The sequence below is a fragment of the Cyprinus carpio genome, chromosome A22, assembly GCF_018340385.1.
Source record: "Cyprinus carpio isolate SPL01 chromosome A22, ASM1834038v1, whole genome shotgun sequence".
Lineage (NCBI taxonomy): Eukaryota > Metazoa > Chordata > Actinopteri > Cypriniformes > Cyprinidae > Cyprinus > Cyprinus carpio.
This window is the reverse complement of record NC_056593.1, coordinates 10,727,450-10,747,113: the sequence shown is the minus strand read 5'-3', so window position 1 is coordinate 10,747,113 and position 19,664 is coordinate 10,727,450. Positions and strand designations below refer to the sequence as shown.

Here is a 19,664-nt window from a genome sequence, read left to right as displayed (position 1 = left end):
GGTCATCTTCTCGCAGAAGGAAGATGACTCATCCACAAAAGCTACCTCAGCGTGTTTGCCCAGACACGTGAGGCAGCAATCGTGACCATCACCCGTTGCCAGGTAATGACCGCACCCAGAAACGCACGGGTGAAATGGCATCCTTATAAGGATGATCTGTCGTCTTTACAAAGACGCACCCATGAAGCTCTTTTAGATAAATTTGCTCTTAAGGAAATGCTCTTTTAGTGCTGAGGCGCACAGGGGGATTGGCCACTTGCAACACGACAGGGGGTAGTGCAGCCTGAAGTGTGTAATCCACTCGACGCTGGAACGACCACCAATGAAGCGCCATCTCGCCAACACACGAAGATTCCGAGACCGTGCTGAACTCGTAGTTCACAGCAGACACAGTTGAGCAGAACGATACTAATGCTCAGCTCCGAAGCGACAAGCTGGTATGCATTGCACCTGCTGCCTTATTATACTCACGCTGTGATCAGCGGCAGCTGGATGCAATAATTGCATGCCAATGTGCATTGGCTCGTTTAGTTTACACTCAAAGTAGATTGGTCTATCGAAGCGATATCCCATTTTCGTCGGTCACCGACGTGGCGTCGAGAGTGACCGACTGAAAGGGAACCATCTTTCCATAGAAAAGTGTCACATCTGACAAATCACTCATAATATTTTCAATAAATTCATAATGAAATGACACATATGATCAACAGACTACATTGTTTAAATAAAATGTTTATTAATCAAGTTCTTGCTTCACACCTTCAAGAATAGCTTTTATCCAGCTTAAAAATTTGCAAATCTTGGTGTAGACATTTGGTAGTTTGGGTGAGTTACAGTTGTTTCGCTCTTTGAATGAAACAACACTGACTGCGACATTATTGCACACCAAGGGTCCTCCAGAATACCCTTGAGAAAAGTTATGAAAGTTACAGGCCATGAATGAGATAAAACGGTCATACTATTTATGATCTGTTGCTTTGTACCTGGCAAAATCCTCCGCAGCCACCTGCACACACCATGCGTGAGATGGAGTAGTTTTTTTTCCCCAGTACTTCTTACATTGTTTTGCATTAATGATGGTGACGTCCACCTCCATAAGCTTAGCACTCACTGCACCTTTGGTGGTTTTCTTCCCCCATCCTGCAACACTCCATTTGACCTTGGTCTTGATGTCCTTATTTTTCTTTGGTATGGAGATCCAGTTGACGTTCTTGCTTTTATTGACCTTTTCATGTAACTACAGCAAGTAATTAAATTATTAATGCTGATCATTTTTTAAAATGCATACAAATTGGATGACCAACGTTTGTTTTTGTTTTTTTGTTTTTTTTGGTATTTATGAGGATAATGGGATTACTAGGTTTGTTAGTATTTTTGTAATTGTTACATATGTATACTTAAAACAATTACATGAAACATGAAAATACTAAATTATTCATAGTAATCAAAAAGGTTTTGTTGACACAAAAATCTGATTTTGTGGCATATCCGATATTAAATCTTGTAATTAGAACAAAAGATTCTAATTAGCAAATTCCCAATCCAAGTCACATATGTGTTGTGAAATCCAATTCAAATCCACAATGTGTCTCAGTCTGAACAGTCAAATCAGGTTTCAAGTAGCTTTTAAATCACTTTGTTAGTGTGGGAGACAATGTACATCAGATACTAACAGCACTGAATGAATTAAAGTATTTTATCACTTGCAAAATGAACTGACCTGTCAGTCCTTATTATCAGATGTGAATCCAAATCAGCATTGTGTGCAATGTGAACAAAGCCCAAGGGAGTAGGACATTCATGATTCTTTTCTGTTCCTCAAAATTTTGTTTTGGCTACAGATAAGAAAACAATTGTTTCATTGCAGTTTAATCTGCAAAACCAAAAAAACATCTGAGTCATTTACCTGAAGTAGCATGATGTCATTTAGCAGACTTTTAGACTCATTCCCAGGGTGGATGTGGTAGAACTTCACATCCATGTGGCGAGAACCAAAAGTGTAACCATGAGCTCCAACCACAGCTGTCAGCTTCTCTCCTATGTCAAGATGAGAAAGAAAACATGCGTTTCAAAATTTACTTAAGCATTTTAGGCTTGACTTAAAACAATATGCGTTTGAAACCATGTTAATGCATATACATACTATGCTATGATGCTTCCGTTGCAAAGCCACAAGCTCAAAGCTCATGCTCAAAGCTCAACTTGAGCTTGTTATCTCTAGCTTTGGTTAAATCACATTTTGTGTTCAAAAACTTTTGTTGCCGGAAGGAACAGGGAGCTGTGGATAATCGAAAGAGTCTCTATTAATCCAACACAGCGGTAAATCCAACATGGAGAACAGGAGGAAGACACACGTACATAACTGGTAGACCCAACAAAACTGAACTGAAAGACTGGGGCATAAAGCCTGGATAACGAGGAAACAATTAATCAAACTAAACAAGGACAGGAAACAGACCAAATAAGGAAAAACTGGAACTTACAGATGACAACAGGTCCAATCCTGACATTTCGCCCCCCTCCCGGAAGGTGTGTCCTCGCACTGTAGGCAACAATAGGAGACATAGGTGGGAGCTTGGAAGGAGGCTCCAGTGGAGGACAAAGACCACCCGGGAGGAGCCAGGAAGGAGACAGGAGGAGTCCAGCTGGACCCAGGCAACAGCCATAACAGCGGCCCAAGGTGGATCCAACGGTGGGAGGGGCCATAGAAGAGGAATGGCCGCCGACTCCAGGGGGCCAACCAATGGCGGCAGAGTAGGTGAAGGAGGAGCCCGAGGCGGAGAGCCAACGAGCCAGGGGGATGCCAAGGATCCGGGGGGCCAGGGTGGAGCCGAGGGCTCTGGCGACTGAGGCGGAGGTGGAGATCCAGAGATCCGCAGCGGAGCCAGAGCGACTGAGGACCAAGGTGGATCTGGCGGGTGGAAGGAGCCCAACAGAGCTGGTGGGACAGAGTGACTAGGCGCAGCCAGTGGAGAGGAGTCCAGAGATGGCGGGTCGATGCCCGACCAAGGTGGAGCCGGAGGGACGAGGGAGCCTGGTGGAGCTGATGGATTGATGGTTGGAGTTGAGGGAGCTAGGAGCCGAGGTGGAGCTGCTGGGACTAAGGGCCGAGGCGGAGTCCGGGCCTCGGAGGCCTCCAGTTCCGATTCCCAATCAGTAAGATCCTCCTCCTCATTTCTGCCCTTTTGGTGTTCCATGGTAGGCTGGCCTCTGGGTCAGGAGTGGCCCTGGCAAGATTATTCACAGGGCAGATGGTGAGTGGCAATCTGTTTCCTCACCAGAATCCACTCCACAAAAGGTGGTGAAATTCTCTCAGGGACCTTCCTCAGATGATGGCGCTCTGCATGCAATTTAGGCTTGCCTTATAGAAAGCACAGAGCGCGTCATCCGGGTAGCTGGTGATGTGGTGTGAGCTACGAGCGTGAACGGTCTCATGTGGTCTCGGAGATATCTGCTCCCCTGCTCCAGCAGGAGGATGAGCTACTCAGGGCAAAGAAGGAGCTCCATACACAACACTACAGAAAAAAAAAAGGACTGAGGAAAACCAGAAAATAAATTAAGGGTAGACACGCAATTTACACCGTTTTAGGTCAGGTCTTCTGTCACACTACTGTGCCAGAAGGAACACAGAGCTGTGGATAATCGAAAGAGTCTTTATTAATCCAGCACAGGGGTAAATCCAATATGGAGAACAGGAGGAAGACATACTGTAACTGGTAGACCCTACAAAAATGAACTGAAAGAGTGGGAAATATATAAAGCCAGGATAAAGAGAAAACACAGGTGTGGGGAATCAATTAATAATCAAACTAAACAAGGACAGGAAACAGACCAAATAAGGAAAAACAGGAACTGACACACGACAACAGGTCCAGTCCTGACACTGTGAGACTAGTAGTTGAGTAGTTGATCTCTGGCCACCTCTTGTAACATTCAGTGTTATTCATTATATACATGTTTGCCTCCATTAGACGATTGCTGAATGGGCCATCAGTCCACAGTCTTCCCCAGTCCGCAACACTACAGAGGGTGTTTGCCTCAACATCTTCTCCATTCTTTGGTAAAGAAATCCATTTAACGTTGTTGTTTAGTTTGAAATTTTCCTGTAGCGGTAATTAAAAAACACAACCATTATTAATAGGGAAATTTATAATTGATATCTTTTATGAGACTGAACAACAGTTGATTATACTGCTATTCTTGAGGTTAGTACAGAAGCCCTGTAGGCCAAGGTTTTTTTTATTATTGTTTTGAAGTACCTCTTAAACAAAGAGTCTGTTTTCTACATTTTTAAATCGTTATCCTGAGTATAACAAAAATGTTCTAATCATTTTTAGGGGCCAAGCACCGAAGGTGCATAAGCACCTTTTGAATCTGTTGGTGTTATTATTCTTGTTCTTCAATTTTTTCTTCTGTTTCTTCCGCTCTTGAGTCTATGGCATTTGAAAATTTAATCAAATTACTAATTACTCCTTTTAAAAGTAATCACGTTACTGTTCTGATTACTTTATTTCAAAAGCAATTAGTAATTAGTTACATTACTAGTTACATTACTTTTTTTCTCCCGAAATTTCTGAAATCCCAGCATACACGCTCCTGATAAATATTTGTTATTAAAGCATCAACATTCACAGAACACTGTTATTTTTAACTTTTTAACAGCTGCTGCGTGCATGGTTTGGCATGGCAGAATGCCAAAGACATCGCAGTTCATCACAATCTCACAAATCTCTGTCATGACACAATAAATGCATAATGAATATTTCATAATGTCTACAATTGTCTACAATTCGTGAGCACGCAAATTATGCCAGCAAAGAACGCTGCATTTATAATCTCTATAAGACATCTCAGTTCATCACAATCTCAGAAATCTCTGTTAATACACAATAAATATATGCAAAATGATTATTTACATTGTAATGCATTATAAATATACCAGTAGTAAATACCAGATATTATTTATTAAACTATGACTCTGGATAATTGATTTTTAGAGAGATCACGGTACTCCCATGATCCTGAAAACAAAACATTAGACAAAAACAAAATAATATATAGGCTTATTCACTTATGTTTTCTTACAAATTGTTTTATTTATTGTTATAAATGAGTATAAAAGGTTATAAATGACCCTATTAAAAATAAAAATATGTAAAAAAAAAAAAAAAAAAAGATTTGAAATGAATGAACTTGATTCAATCGTTTTTGATCGAATCTCTTGATTGAATGAATTAGACATCAAATGTATTTTAACAGTCACTGGTCGCTACCTACTGGCATAATGTAACATATAGGCCTACAATCTTTATTTGAAGCGTCATTAGTTCCAAAGGTCAGTTTCTCATTTTGAATGCGGCTGCCGCAACATCAGTTATATAAGGAGTATAAACTTTTACCCCAATACTTTCGTTATTAGTATTTAATGTTTGCAACACAGAAATGTAACCTACTGTGTCAAGTAGCTGTTTCAAACATGAGGGCTGCACTCTCTGGATCAGCGGCTGCACGAAAGCAGGTTTAAATATTCCAATGTGATTTCAAATGTTTAATATAGTGGAATCAACTCATAGCAATAAGATTGCATGTGTTTGAATGGAGGTTGTGATCTTTTAATGATTAATCCATATGAGCCTATAGCATTTGCTTCTCCTGCTGTGGAGGAGTGGGTGAAGTACATACTTTGGCTTTGAGATTTGAAAAGTCCTGAAACTGAGTGTATTAATGAAACCGAGAGACGTGCCTGTGACTCTGTGACTGGATTGGTATTCTCTTTGATCCATTCAAAATTCACCCTTTTTATATAGGCACAAAAGTTTAGAATCTCATGTTGCTCTGTCTAATGTAAAATAAATCATGTCAAATATTTTGAGGGATGTAGTTCTTCTTTGTGAATGTGTTTGCTAACAACTACTAATTGTTTAAAGCTTGTTAAGACTAGATAATGCTTGGAGTCAGTCTAACCACATGAAAGCATTACTTAGTAACACTTTTCAGCTTTACCACAGAGCAATGCTGCTTTCATGTCAAGATATCCCCCAACACTTTTCTGCATGTCTTGACTCTTTTTTAAAGTTTTGCAGTGGCCGCACGTGTCATCTTATCAGAACATGCTGATTAAAGAACATGTATGTGCTTGGAAATATACTGGGTTTTTGGGTTTTGTGCATTTCCTGTTGGTTTTGCAGACAGTTTTGCAAGTTACTGAGCAGTAAAAACTAGTATACCCTACTAGCATAACTAATAAAAGTAAAAAGTTCTCAAGCTTATTGAGGGGAAATAAACAGTTAAAACAAAGACACAAATGACAAGCAATAGAACAAATCAATACAAGAGATACAAATAATATAAACATTGCTTTAAATTTTTCAGATAAGGATATCTAACAATAGTATTCAGGTAAGAAATTCCACAAAAAAATAATAAAGAAATCAAATGTAACAAAACAAACAAACAAAAAAATCGGTATGAATGAAATATGCACTGAATTCTATTAAAGCTCCAAAATTATACAGTCAAGAGCACTGAGCAATTTTCTCTCTCCCTCTTTTTTTTTGTTGTTGTTGTTGTTGTTGTTGTTGTTGTTGTTGTTCTTTTCTCTGATTAACATTAATGATATAGACAACAGCAGGGTTATTAGGCTACTGTCACTTTAAGACCTAATGCACGTGTCTAATATACTGACACATCTCTTATTTTCTCCCAACTGTTTACATTCACGAAGACATAACTGATTTTAAACACATTTTAAAATATTTTCTTGTGTGTTTGACCATTTACGCATGCACCTGAAGCCCAAAATATACTTACTTTGTCTGAGTTCCACTCCATCTTGGAGCTCGCGCACAGAAAGAAGAAACTCTTTATTTTCTCATTCATCTGTGATTCTTGATTGTGCTGTCTTAAAAATGTCTTGCCAACTGAAAGCTGCACAGATATATTTAGATACAGAAATAAATAGGACACATTTATAGGACATAAAAGATCACAATCTCTATGATTCATTTGAAAAGTAGGTTGTGGACATCTTAAAGATCGATCAAGAAATCAAAAAGTCAAAGATCAAAAAATCATCACCCCGATGAGAATTTCTGTTGTAGAGTAACTGATGTGATGGCAGATGCTCATTTTGGAGGAATTTCTTTCTTTCTTTTTCTTTCTTTTTCTTTCTTTTTTCCCCCAACCTGGGCTGCTTCATGCAACAACAATAAATCAATTGCTTGTGTCTCAAGGCCTTTTTAAATGAAGCTTAAAATATACATTTTTTTTTAAAAGCATGTAAGCGTCTTCTCATTTATTTTCCCAGTGCTACGTTAATTTTTGTTGTGTAACTTAGGATGTGGTGGTGGTGGTGAACTTTAGCAGTGGTTGAGAATTAAACAGCCCCCTAACTGGTTTCGCCCTCTCTGAAGTGGCGCTTTAGAAAGAAAAAATGCAAAGTCATTGCTTATTGTGTTTTTTTGTTCATTTCTCCATTTTATTGAAAGGTTTGACAGCTAGCATTCACAAGACACCATAAAAGCTGATCTTGACATACTGCACAACAAAACAATGCATTTTCATAGGCATCAAGCACCTCCTTTGATCACCTCTTTGATCCAGCCTCTGAATTTTGAAATTTCAGTGTAAACATTGGGAACATTTGGGTAGTCACAACGTCCCATGTTGAAAGAGACAATTCCCACTGCTGTCCCACTGCACACCAACGGCCCACCCGAATCACCCTGCAATGACAATGCATTTGAGATTGATTCCAGACACATTTTTATCGAATTCAGAAGAATATAGACTCACAGAATAGGAACTTTCTTCAAAATATTGCTTTAGATGTACCTTGCAAGCACCACTTTTGGTCTCGTAACCCCCAGCACACAGGACGTTGTTGGGGAGATTCACTTTCACTTTTTTCCACATTGTCTGGCAGGTGGAGGAGTTGATAGGTGACACATCTGTCACCAGCAGATCGTTCACTCCATTTTCCTGTTCAGTTTTACCCCATCCTGCAACCTGGCACTTGGTCTTTGACTTAAGCGGTTTGTCCTTGCTCGGGATTTTGATGGTTTTCACACCTTTGCCGGTTTTCAGCTTCTTGGACAGCTAAAATTTCACATATGAAAAGTGTGGTCTGATTACCATTAATGGTTTGTTTAATCTAATTGCTAATTGCTGTAAATATAAATGTATGTTTTATTATTAAATTCTAAATTAAATTTTAAGTATTTAATTATACATTTATATTTAATAATAATATTGTTTCATTTTATAATATATTTAAATCTATTGATGAATACTGTACCTTCAGAAGCATGATGTCATTCCCAGTTTTGAGATTTTTGTAGGATGGGTGCTTATGTTTATTTTGCACAGTATATCTTTTCAGATTTGCTCCTTGTGGACTGATGTTGTGGGTGCCCAGGATCACAGTCATGTTACCACTTTATTCATAGCATGAACATAATTGCATATTAGTAAACCGTTTTGTTGAATACCAAACATATTCCAGGTTAACAGTTGGCTTTACCTTTCATCGCAGTGTGCGGCTGTGAGCACATAGCTCGGGTTGATCAGGAATCCTCCACAGTTGTGTTTTCCATCAATCTGCACTGATGCCATGTACAGCATGGAGTTCTTCTTGGCTTTTTTGCCATTGATGATATCAGCTCCAAATGTGCCTAAGCAAATAAAGATCCACGTCTGAGATAACAAGAAATCGGTTCAGTTATCATTTTATAATCAGTTAAGCATGATTTTACTAACCAGTCAGTATCAAGCTCGTCAAAGCCACTGAGAGCAACAGGCCATACGCTGCACTCATCTTCATAACGCGCTGCTGTTACGACCACCACAGTCATTTATATAGCTCTCTACCACAAGACACATCCTGACATTCAGTGATGACGCAAGATGCAGAATTTGCTATTTTTCTCTGTTTTATATATATATATATATATATATATATATATATATATATATATATATATATATATATATATATATATATACAGTATATACAGTGGGTATATATACAGTGGGTATGGAAAGTATTCAGACCCCCTTAAATTTTTCACTCTTTGTTATATTGCAGCCTGACTTAAACCCAATTGAGCATCTCTGGAGAGACCTGAAAATGGCTGTCCACCAACGTTTACCATCCAACCTGACAGTACTGGAGAGGATCTGCAAGGAAGAATGGCAGAGGATCCCCAAATCCAGGTGTGAAAAACTTGTTGCATATTTCCCAAAAAGACTCATGGCTGTATTAGATCAAAAGAGTGCTTCTACTAAATACTGAGCAAAGGGTCTGTATATATATATACACTAGAAATTCGTATTAGAAATTTTATATTGTATTTGGATTCCCAGATTTTAGTATCATCAAAAAATCAATTCCCAATCAACCTTTTTTGAATGTTAAACACCTCCTTTTACAGACCTTTTTGCTGGAAGAGAAATGACTCATTTTGTACCCGAGTGATGGAAAATGTCATTTGAAATGTTTATATCAAACCAAAATTCACAAATTCAGGTATATTATATACTATCCATCCCTGATTTATTGTGTCCTTGTATAAATGCACTATTATTGTAACCCAAAATATACACAAAATCATGGACATTTTGAGGTAGTTTTTCTCAAAAACAACAATCTGCATGCACAGAAATGGTCATTGTGAAAATACAGACACAAGTCTTCAGCATAACAATTTTATTTGGTCAGCATTGTATGTTTAAGCATAATTTGCAAGTGCTATGAACACAAAACTCTTAAGTTTCTTTTTTCTTCATAATTGCTTGTGCATATTTTGAAATATCAGTGAAGATATTCGGGAAAACAGGATATTTACACCCCTTTGTGCTGAAGGAGACAATGCCCACTGCCATTGAATCGCACACCAGGGGACCCAGAATCACCCTGCAAGAATATATGTGAAGATGGGGTTTAATAGTAGAACAATGGAACATCCATAATAAAAAACAAAAACAAAACAAAACAAAACAAAAAACCTTTCTATATGAAGATGAGTCTGGAGCTAGTTGTCACACTTTATCTTTCTCAATTTTCTCAAAACCTCTTATAGTTTATGCACTTAAGAAATTGTGACAACTTGCCCCAGTCTTTCCTGTATGTTTATTACCAAGCACACTCCTCCATTCTGTTTATATCCTCCAGCACAGATGATCTTTGGTGGAAGTTTTGTGATGCTTTCTTTGTATTTCTCCCATGCTTTCTTGCAGTTGTGAATGTCAACAGTTGATACATTCAAGGCCAAAAGGTCATTGACATCTTTGTGCTGTTTAGTCGAACCCCATCCAGCAACCAAGCACTGGGTATTGCTTTCAACTCTGTAATGTAGATCAAAAATAGTCTTATTGCTCGTTGGGGCCCTTTTTTTCTTTTTGGTTAAATCAGTGTCGTGACAGTATCAGTATGCCAGTGCTCGTGGATCCTACCACACAATCCGTGAAGGAGGGAAAGTGAGACTGCGCATAGACTTATGCTCGTGGGTTCATGGGACTTATGCTCGTGGGTCCGTGGCTCGCCACCCAACGTACGCTGGGAATCTTTCGGGGGTTCAGAGTGCGAACATTCAATCCCAATTCAACCAGAAGGCTTCAACTCCAGGTCGGGCGTGACTTCCGATCCATGTGCATCACTGGAATGAATCTGGCAAAAAAAAAAACTGACCTATGGGTTGGCCAGAGGAAATCCAAAAGCTCATTACATTCATATTCTGTCTATCTCATGAATTATCTCCAATCAATAACATTTCACTTTATATCAACTGGTTCAAATCATGTTCTCAAGAAGATTCAGTCGCACGACAATAATATATCAAGTATCAGATCCAAATGTTTATAATAGTGAACTATAAATATATCCTAAAGCGCTTTTACATCCATGTTCATTCATTTTAAACAAAACCTATTTCAAGTATTAATGATTATTGCTATTCAAGGTAGTAACAACTCACAATACAAATTCAATACAAATAAGAGCTACAATTTGTGCAAAACAAATAATGCAAGGACACTCATAGAGATCTAGGAGGTACTAGTAACACAGTTTTGAAGTACTAGTACTAGTTCACAGTTTTGAAAACTGTGTTGTTGTTGTTGTTGATTTTTTTTCTTCATACAATGAAAGTCAGTGCAGTCCAAAACATAGCAACAGTGGTTCAACCAATGGTGTGAGTTTGGGCAGAGCTGCCTGAGAGAGCTCTCTTTTTTAAGATGTCTTTGCAAACTAGACTGTTTCTTACAGGGTCTCTGACCACATGCAATGAGCTCGGCCCCCACAGGAAACCAAGGCTGCCGAGAAGGGACAAAACCATCTTTCCACAGGAAAGTGTCACATCTGACAAATCAGTCATATTTTTTTTTTATAAATTCATAATGAAATGACACATATGATGAACAGACTACATTGTTTAAATAAAATGTTTATTAATCAAGTTCTTGCTTCACACCTTCAAGAATAGCTTTTATCCAACTTAGAAATTTGGAAATCTTGGTGTAGACATTTGGTCGTGTAGGTGAGTTACAGTTGTTTAGCTCGTTGAATGAAACAACACCGACTGCGACATTATTGCACACCAAGGGTCCTCCAGAATCCCCCTGAGAAAAGTTATGAAAGTTACAGGCCTTGAATGAAATGAAACTGTCACACTATTTTTGATTTGTCCAGAACATTCTTTGTACCTGGCAAAATCCTCCGCAGCCACCTGCACATACAGTACTTCTTACATTGTTTTGCATCAATGATGGTGATATCCACCTCCATAAGCTTAGCACTCGCTGGGTTTTTTTTCCCCCATCCTGCAACACTGCATTTGACCTTGGTCTTGATGTCCTTATTTTTCTTTGGTATGGAGATCCAGTTGACGTCCTTGCCCTTACTGACCTTTTCATATAGCTACAGCAAGTAATTCAATCATTAATGCTGATCATTTTCAAAATGTATACAAACTCTACCAGTTACAAGTCAGTATGTGTGGCTTCCTCCTGTGATCCATGTTGGATTTACCCCGTGTTGGATTAATAAAGATTCTCTCGATTATTCTCGACTCTGTGTTCCTTCCGGCACAGTAGTGTGACAGAAGACCTGACCAAAAAAGTTTAAATTGCGTGTCTCCCCTCTGTTTGTTTTCCAGTTTTCCTCAGTCCTTTTTTTCCCGTAGTGTTGTGTCCATGAATCCCCTCCTTTGCCCCGAATTCCTCCTCCTCCTGCTGGAGCAGGAAGGACGTTCTCTCGAGGACCATATGAGACAGTTCCTTCTGCTAGCTAACATCACCAGCTACCTGGATGACGTGTTGTCGTCCGAAGATGGTCCTCTTCGGTGCGAGAGCCGGCTGCAGTGACCACCGCAAGGGAGAGAGCTGTGGACGGTGTGATGGCGGAATGGAGCTCTGACCCTGCATCGCGGCTGAGGGTGAGCGGACTATGGAGTGCCAAAAGTGCCATAATGAGGAGTATCCTATAGACTGGGAATCTGAACTGGAGGTTGAACTGCCCCCTCTTCTCTCTCCGACGTCTCCGCTGGTCCTGTCCAGCCCTCCTTTGTCCTTGGTTTCCTCATCCAGCCCTGAGGGGGCTTCCAATTCTCCAGTGCCTGTTCCGAAGTTAAGCCCAGGATGGGCTCCTGTTCCAGGATGGGCTGCACTGACCCTTCACAATGCGTCTCAGTCTGAACAGTAAAATCAGGTTTCAAGTAGCTTTTGAATCACTTTGTTAGTGTGGGAGACAATGTACACCAGATACTGACAGCACTGAATGAATTTAAGTATTTCATCACTTGCAAAATGAACTGACCAGTCAGTCCTTATTATCAGATCAGCATTGTGTGCAATGTGAACAAAGCCCAAGGGAGTAGGACATTCATGATACTTTTCTGTTCCTCTACATTTTGTTTAGCGTACAGTTAAGAAAACAATTGTCTTAATGCAGTTTGCTCTGTAAAACCTTGCTGAGTCATTTACCTGAAGTAGCATGATGTCATTTAGCAGACTTTTGGACTCATACCCAGGGTGGATGTGGTAGAACTTCACATCCATGTGACGAGAACCATGAGTGAGATCATGAGCTCCAACCACAACTGTCAGCTTCTCTCCTCTGTCAAGATGAGGAAGAAAACATGCATTCATGTTTTACTGGTAAATGAAGACTGTTCAAAATTTACTTCAGCATTTTAGGCTTAACCTAAAACAATATGCATCTGAAACCATGTTAATGTATTTACATACTTTGCTATGATGCTTCCATTGCAAAGCCACAAGCTTTAGCTCATGCTCAAAGCTCAACCATTTTTGGTTCCCCAAAGAACCCATCAGTGAACAGTTCTTAGTATGAAGACTTTAATAATCTAATGAACCTTTTGTGCAATGGAAATGTTCAGCGCCGGCGCTGTGGTGGGGCATTCGAGGGCCGTGCCCCCCCTAGCGGACATTGATGCCCCTCCTAAAGGGCCATGGCGTGGCCCCAAAAAAAATATCCCTTTTAGTTATTATTTTAATATTCAATGTTCAAACTGTAACTTAAATTAAATAAAATAAAAAGAATGGGGAAAATGCATAATTTTGGTTGTTCATGGCACGTTACTAGGCTTCGTCATGGTGAATGCTTATTGGTCGCCGAGTAAACTTGTTACATTTGATTTGCAGCACGCGTGCAAAATCCATTTCAAGTTGAAGAACAGTTTGTCCGTCTATATTATAGACAGTTGTTAGCAGCTAATTTAAAAAATTTCTAAAAAAAAAAAAAAATGGATTTACGAAAATGGTTTAGACCTTCGCAGCCTCGTCAATCAGCAGACTTAGATACTCCGGCCACGACCACCAGTACCACGGTCTATGAGAGCCGAGCTGGCGCTTCTTCTGCAAAATGCTAGCTCCGGGCAACCGCCAAAAGATTTAATACGCAGACATTTGTGTGATGATGTCCAACTCGTTTTATGAAGAAAAAAAACCTTAAGTTTTTAGAAACATCTATACGAAAAAACTTTGTCTGATGGGGACATTTTTTTGCCGGTGTTTCAAAGCTTCAAACTGATTCAGTGTTTTATTTTTGTCGTCGTAATTTGTTAATTATTTAAGTATAAAAATATATATTGCTATTTATTGTAGGCCTATTTTATGTTTTTTATTTAGCCTATATTATATTTATATTATTATTTTCTGTCCTGTTCTGTTGTTTAGGCTATCTGTTCTGGGCCGGGTTTCCCGATAACGATGTAGCCTAGCCTATCTTAGCTCTTAAAAGCGCTCTCTACGTGCCAGGTTATAAACATTAGCCGCAATTCCTCGCGCGTTTCCCAAAAATGTAGGCTACTGAACTTGTAGAACGCGAGAGAGAATAGGCTACTACGTGCTACTTGAGTCGCTGTCCATTCGCAAAGTGCTGAACTAGGCTATACTAACCTTATATGGAATCGTATTCTGAACGTTTTAACTAACAATCGTCATCTGTTGTGTATTAGGAATCAAGACAGGTAAAAATAAAAATAAAAAAATTATACAATGACATTCTATGTTAAGAACCTCCAAGTAGAATGTTAAGAACCTCCGAGGCGGGAACCGGCGAACATTCAAATAAAACTTTAATAACCAAATAAAGATAGAACAGAGCGCGACAGCCCCTCACGGTCGACTGCCGCGCACAAACAAAAACCAAACACAAAATAAAGCCCAGGCCTGGTCCTCTCTCGTCCTTCACTGTCGTCGCTCCTCTTTTGTATCCTCCCAATCTCCTCCGTGGGACTCGAGACCGGTGAGTGGAGCAGGTGTCGCTCATTTCCCAATCATTCCACCGGCCTCGCTCGGTTCCCACGGCTCTCGGCCCCGCCCCACTCGTCACAATTCTATATAGATAGATCATTGGAGCTAACATTCTAGGGTAGAATGTCATTCTATATAGATCATTGGAGCTAACTGACTCTTGCCGTATCCGGTCGGCAAAACAGCAAATTTCAGCGCTGTCTTCTGTTCCTCTTTTAGATAAAAACCCAAGTCTAAATCGTTCATTGTCATTCTATATAGATCTTTCAGATTTAGGTCTGGATTTCCATGCTACTATGATGTTGCCAATGCGTCAAAAAATATTTATCAAACGACAGTGCCCCCCCGCCGATGATCCAATGCCCCTCCAGTAGATCTGCTCTGACGCTGACTCTGGAAAGCCCCTCCGGTGGATAGGTTCTTCTTTAGTAGATCTGTTCATCAATGCCAATAAGGATCCTTTTTTTATTATTATTTTTTTTTAGAGGTTTCTGGAGTCGTGGACCCATTTGTTTGCATACTATTATAGAATGTGTCATTTCCAACGTGAAGACCCTTGCAGCAGTATGGGTCTCTTTTTGACTCACAGTGAAAATCCAACCCCTTAAAAAAACAACAACAAAAAAACACTTACTCTTCAAAGCAGTGCGCAGCTGTCATGACAAACTGTTCAAATACACCACATTTGTGTTTGTCATTACTTTGAACTGAAACCATGTAGGGTCTTGAATGAGGTTTAGCTTCTGTGAAATTTACTATACCCACTTGCACAGATGAAAAAGAAAAATTTGTATAGGTTGGTTAAATGAGAAGTAGACTTTACTAAATGTTCTTTCAGATCAATTTATAGAGCAAACAGCGCGTAAAATGAACATTAAAATTGTATAGTTATAATAAATGTAAAATACATAATGCAATAGAAGTCAGTTAATTCTCATTATTTTTCTACCTGGAACAGTCAGATATGGTAGCATGGTGACTAGTAAAAGCACGGAGATGATCATGATGCTGTTCTTGGAAGGTTTCTCTGGAGTGCTGAAGATCTCCTCAGTGTTGATGGTGGTATTTAATGCAAAATGGGCTGGTTTAGCTACCTAATAGAGATCGTACTTCCTCTATCACACCTTGATGTGGCTTTCATTTTGCACTATAGTGGAAAAGATAGGTCTTATGTTTGTGGTCTTAATGGGAGTAGACTATTCTCCCCCATGTATGATGTAATCCACACCTATTGTTTTTTGTAAAATTGAAAAACTGAATCATGGTGTCAATGTGGTTAGATCTCTAAAGGCTGATTCACACTTCACTTAGTGACACTGAAAAAGAGTAACAGACACGTTCCTTGTGTTTTGTCTGATTAGTGTGTTGCCCCCTGTTGGCATTGGACGGTGCTTGTTTTCATCAACTGAACATGATGGATGTTGGATTGCACCAAACCGATTGTCAGGTCTTGAAATGTCTGAAAAGTGACGTCCTGTACTTGGTTGGATCTCGGTATTGGTCTACATCCTAACTCACACTTTTAGTTTACTTTACTTAATGTACAACAATTAATTGATTATAATCAAAATAATCTAGTACTATTTTAATAATAATGATAGTCTGTACTATTTGTGTACTATGCTTTTGTTATTCAGAAAACTGATTTTATTTGTATACCATTCTATCAAGTTTTAGGTCCCAGAATGCTTTGCTTTTTTTTTTTTTGAATAAGGTTAATATAGTGAGTGATCTGTTCATTTTTAATGTTGTTATGTTTGGTTTTAAAAGGGTCTCAATTATCGCTGCATTTTGAGGGTGTTAGCATTGTGCTGAAACGCAGAGCCTGTGGTTTGGTCGAAGATTGGTCTAGAAACGTTAAGCCTATTTTATCGTTTGTTTAAAAAGCAGTAATAATTGCAGTTGTTGATGCAGTGGTGGTCTCTCTGGTTATGTTAGCACATGCAGGTGAGCTGGATAACTGTAGCACTTACTCAACTGGAGAAACACTTACTTGGTCTTTTTTAAGGTGGTTTGCATGTTTGATACAACTGAGAAGTATATTTATATTTCCAGTATATTTAACTTAAAAACGATTTGTTAAAACTAAACTAAAAAAGTGTTTTACTTTACCTTTAAAGGAAATCAAGGTGTTATTTTTTTCTTTTTTTTTTTCTTTTTCTTCTAGGTCAACTAATTAGCCTCCTCCCTCTTTATTTTTATATTGAAGTTTTTTTTTTTATTTTTTTTTTTTTACACAAATTAAATCCTGGAGGGTTTTCTGGGCTTATTTTGTTTTGTTTTATTTCATTTTGATCTGTCTGATTTTATTTTATTTAAAAAAAATAATAATTAATAAATAATAAGTACAATTTATGATACCTTTTTGATTCCTTTTCCTTTTGATGTTGACTGGAAATTGAGTGTATTACTAAGATGGAAACTAAGTGAACTAATGTGAAATGACTTTGGTCATGTGTCCCTTGTAATACTGTAGTTATGTGTGGTGACAATGAGGACACTACGACTGATTGATGCTTCCCATGTGATATGTTTATTGAAAGAAGGTTCATGAAAGAATTCAAGAGAGGATCCACATTGATGTTTTTGCTGTCATTTGGCAATGATATCAGTCCAACATGGTTGTTTAATCTGACTTTTTTTATATAGCTGTAATTCAAAAGCACAACCATTAATAATAAACATAATCTTTTTAAAGTCTGATTTTACTGCTGTACTTGTGGTTAGGACAGAAGCCCCAAAAGCCAGGGTGAATTAAAAATGTTTTAATGTGCCTCTTAAAGTATGTGTCCTGTACTTTTGATTTTTGACAGTTTTATATAAAAACCACAAGAAATTTCTCAATTATGTTTTTATATTTTCCGAGGTTCTGCCAATTTTTTGTTGCTACAATGGGCAATAAATAAATAAATAATGTAGGAAATAGACTCAAAGAGGCACTTGTTATTTTCCATAGGTTAGAAAGTAAGTCCCTTGTATTTTTTCAGCAAGAAATTTCTAAAGAAAGTCATACAGAATGTTATTCACAATCTGTTTCCTGACCAGATATTGTTTGAACAAGTAATATGAGCACAGTTGGTTACCATCAAAAGCATGATGTCATTCTGCAAAGAACCGATTTTGTAGCCTGGATGCAGGATGTAGTTCTTTATGCTGATGTGGTTCAAAGTCTTACTTTTGCTTAAGTCATGAGCAGCAACAACAACCGTCAGAATGTCATATCTGTTGAAAGAGTGTATTGGAAAAATTGATTTACAGTATTAAGTCATGATGCTCATTAATGACATATGAGACATTCTATTGTTGTACTGCAGGTGTCTTTCAAAAGTGATTTTAACTTAATGTTTCAGGTAAAAGTAATCAGAACTTTTACCCGTCCCAGCAATGTGCAGCAGTCAAGACCCACTGATCAGAAATGAGGAATCCACCGCAGATGTGTTGCCCATTCAATTGAATAGAAACCATGTAAGGTCTGGAGTGGGGTTTTGCTTCCCTGCCATTCACTATACCCACATCCACATGAGCTGAGAACAAGAGAGTGCTGTTTAGTTCTAATTTTCAGCAGATTAATCAATTCAGTACTTCGGTCAGTCTCACCAGTGAAGGTCAGGTGTGGCAGCAGAGTGGCCAGCAGGAGCAGAGAGATGATGGTCATCATGAAGACGATCAGTGAGCTCTCACTGACAAAACACTGTACAAATATACTTTAAAGGGGGCGGAGACATTGAGCTGCCAGACCTAAAAAAAATTTTGTGGCATGAGGAAGCCTTTTGTTCTTGTTAATCTTTGTGGTCTCAAATTTAAGGCACAGAGGTTTTGGACGATAATAATTAAGCATGTACTATGAGCATGAAAATGAATGATGAAAATGTGCTTTGCACCTTAAAACTCACAGATAAAATAGAAGGCGATGAGAAAACGTGAAGTTCAACAAAATTGGCTTTTTTATGAACACCAAACCTGTAACATTATATTCATGTATAAATTATATATTTATATTCATATTATATTCATAATTTGACTTGTATGTATTATGTATACATATATGTATTTATTTACTCACTCACTTATTTATTTAAAAAATTTTCACTTTGGCGATATGCAATCCTGGGGTTTCTTGTTTCACACTTTTCATTATTTACTTGGGGCTAACAATTAATTCTGGGTTCAAAAGCTGTGATGCTATGTATGTGTGTGTGTGTGTGTGTGTCAGCAGTGAGGATCAACACTTACCCCAAAAACTCAAAAAGAAAACCCACTATACAACTTAAATCATGAACAATATAACTCTCATTTACAAATGCAGGAGGGTTCAAAGTCTTCGAGAGGGAGCTCAAGCCAAAACAACAAACATAACCTATCTACCCGATAAAAGGGAAACTAACTAGCTGCCAAAAGAAAAGAAAAATACAACAAAATATACTAACTCCCTCACTAACATAAACAGGAGAAAACAAGTCCAAAAAGAAAATGCCCCTCCCCCCCCAAATAACTCTGTCCCAAATTAGCAATACAAATTATGTAAAGAACTTACATTAACTTCTGAACTTACAAACAGAAAACAGGATTTCTTGTTGTAGAGGTGGCAGGAGGACTAACACAATCTCACTAAAGAGAACCCAATCAACAAAGAATAGTTCATGAACAACAAATGAGCCCTTCTAGGGGAGGAAACGAAACCATACAGCCTCCACACACAATCACACTGTTCAGTGAGGAAAATGCTGCTTTAATTTCTGCAGCTCCCTCTCATCCTCTGATCAGAGTTAACAAAAAAAAACTTACAAGTACAGGAAGCGAGAGGGAGAGAGAAAAACAAATACGTTCTGGGATGTAACAAACAGCAACTTGTAAAACAGTCAAAAAAAAGAAAAGATAAGAAGTGATATTTG

At 38.5% G+C, this 19,664-nt stretch overlaps 2 protein-coding genes and 1 pseudogene across 2 annotated transcripts in view; all 3 read right to left on the bottom strand.

Moving 5' to 3' along the window:
• The window catches only part of LOC109046961 (cathepsin G-like), a 68,262-nt gene extending 49,804 nt beyond the window's left edge, over positions 1 to 18,458 (bottom strand). Inside the window, exons 1-3 of the mRNA XM_042712451.1 lie at positions 18,370 to 18,458; positions 18,146 to 18,296; positions 17,856 to 17,994 (exon numbers count right to left, since the gene is read on the bottom strand). Coding sequence (XP_042568385.1) covers positions 17,856 to 17,994; positions 18,146 to 18,296; positions 18,370 to 18,430 — 351 coding nt within the window. The 5' untranslated portion in view covers positions 18,431 to 18,458. The remainder of the gene's footprint in view (positions 1 to 17,855; positions 17,995 to 18,145; positions 18,297 to 18,369) is intronic.
• On the bottom strand, positions 720 to 2,004 carry LOC109046960 (annotated as a pseudogene).
• LOC109046642 (granzyme B-like) lies at positions 7,448 to 8,896 on the bottom strand. The gene is made up of 5 exons (XM_042711889.1): positions 8,758 to 8,896; positions 8,522 to 8,672; positions 8,297 to 8,435; positions 7,834 to 8,097; positions 7,448 to 7,724 (listed from the first exon to the last, which is right to left on the bottom strand). Exons 1-5 carry the CDS (start codon positions 8,819 to 8,821, stop codon positions 7,569 to 7,571), a joined length of 774 nt encoding a protein of 257 aa, XP_042567823.1. The 5' UTR covers positions 8,822 to 8,896; the 3' UTR covers positions 7,448 to 7,568.
• Positions 18,459 to 19,664: the final 1,206 nt, after the last annotated feature.

Coding starts and splice junctions, on each gene's coding strand:
- LOC109046642 (XM_042711889.1), bottom strand. CDS start 8,821: ATGAAGATGAGTGCAGCGTATGGCCTGTTGCTCTCAGTGGCTTTGACG. Junction 8,436..8,521: donor GCCGCACACTGCGATGAAAG/GTAAAGCCAACT, acceptor CTATGAATAAAG/TGGTAACATGACTGTGATCC. Junction 8,098..8,296: donor ATGACATCATGCTTCTGAAG/GTACAGTATTCA, acceptor GTGAAATTTTAG/CTGTCCAAGAAGCTGAAAAC.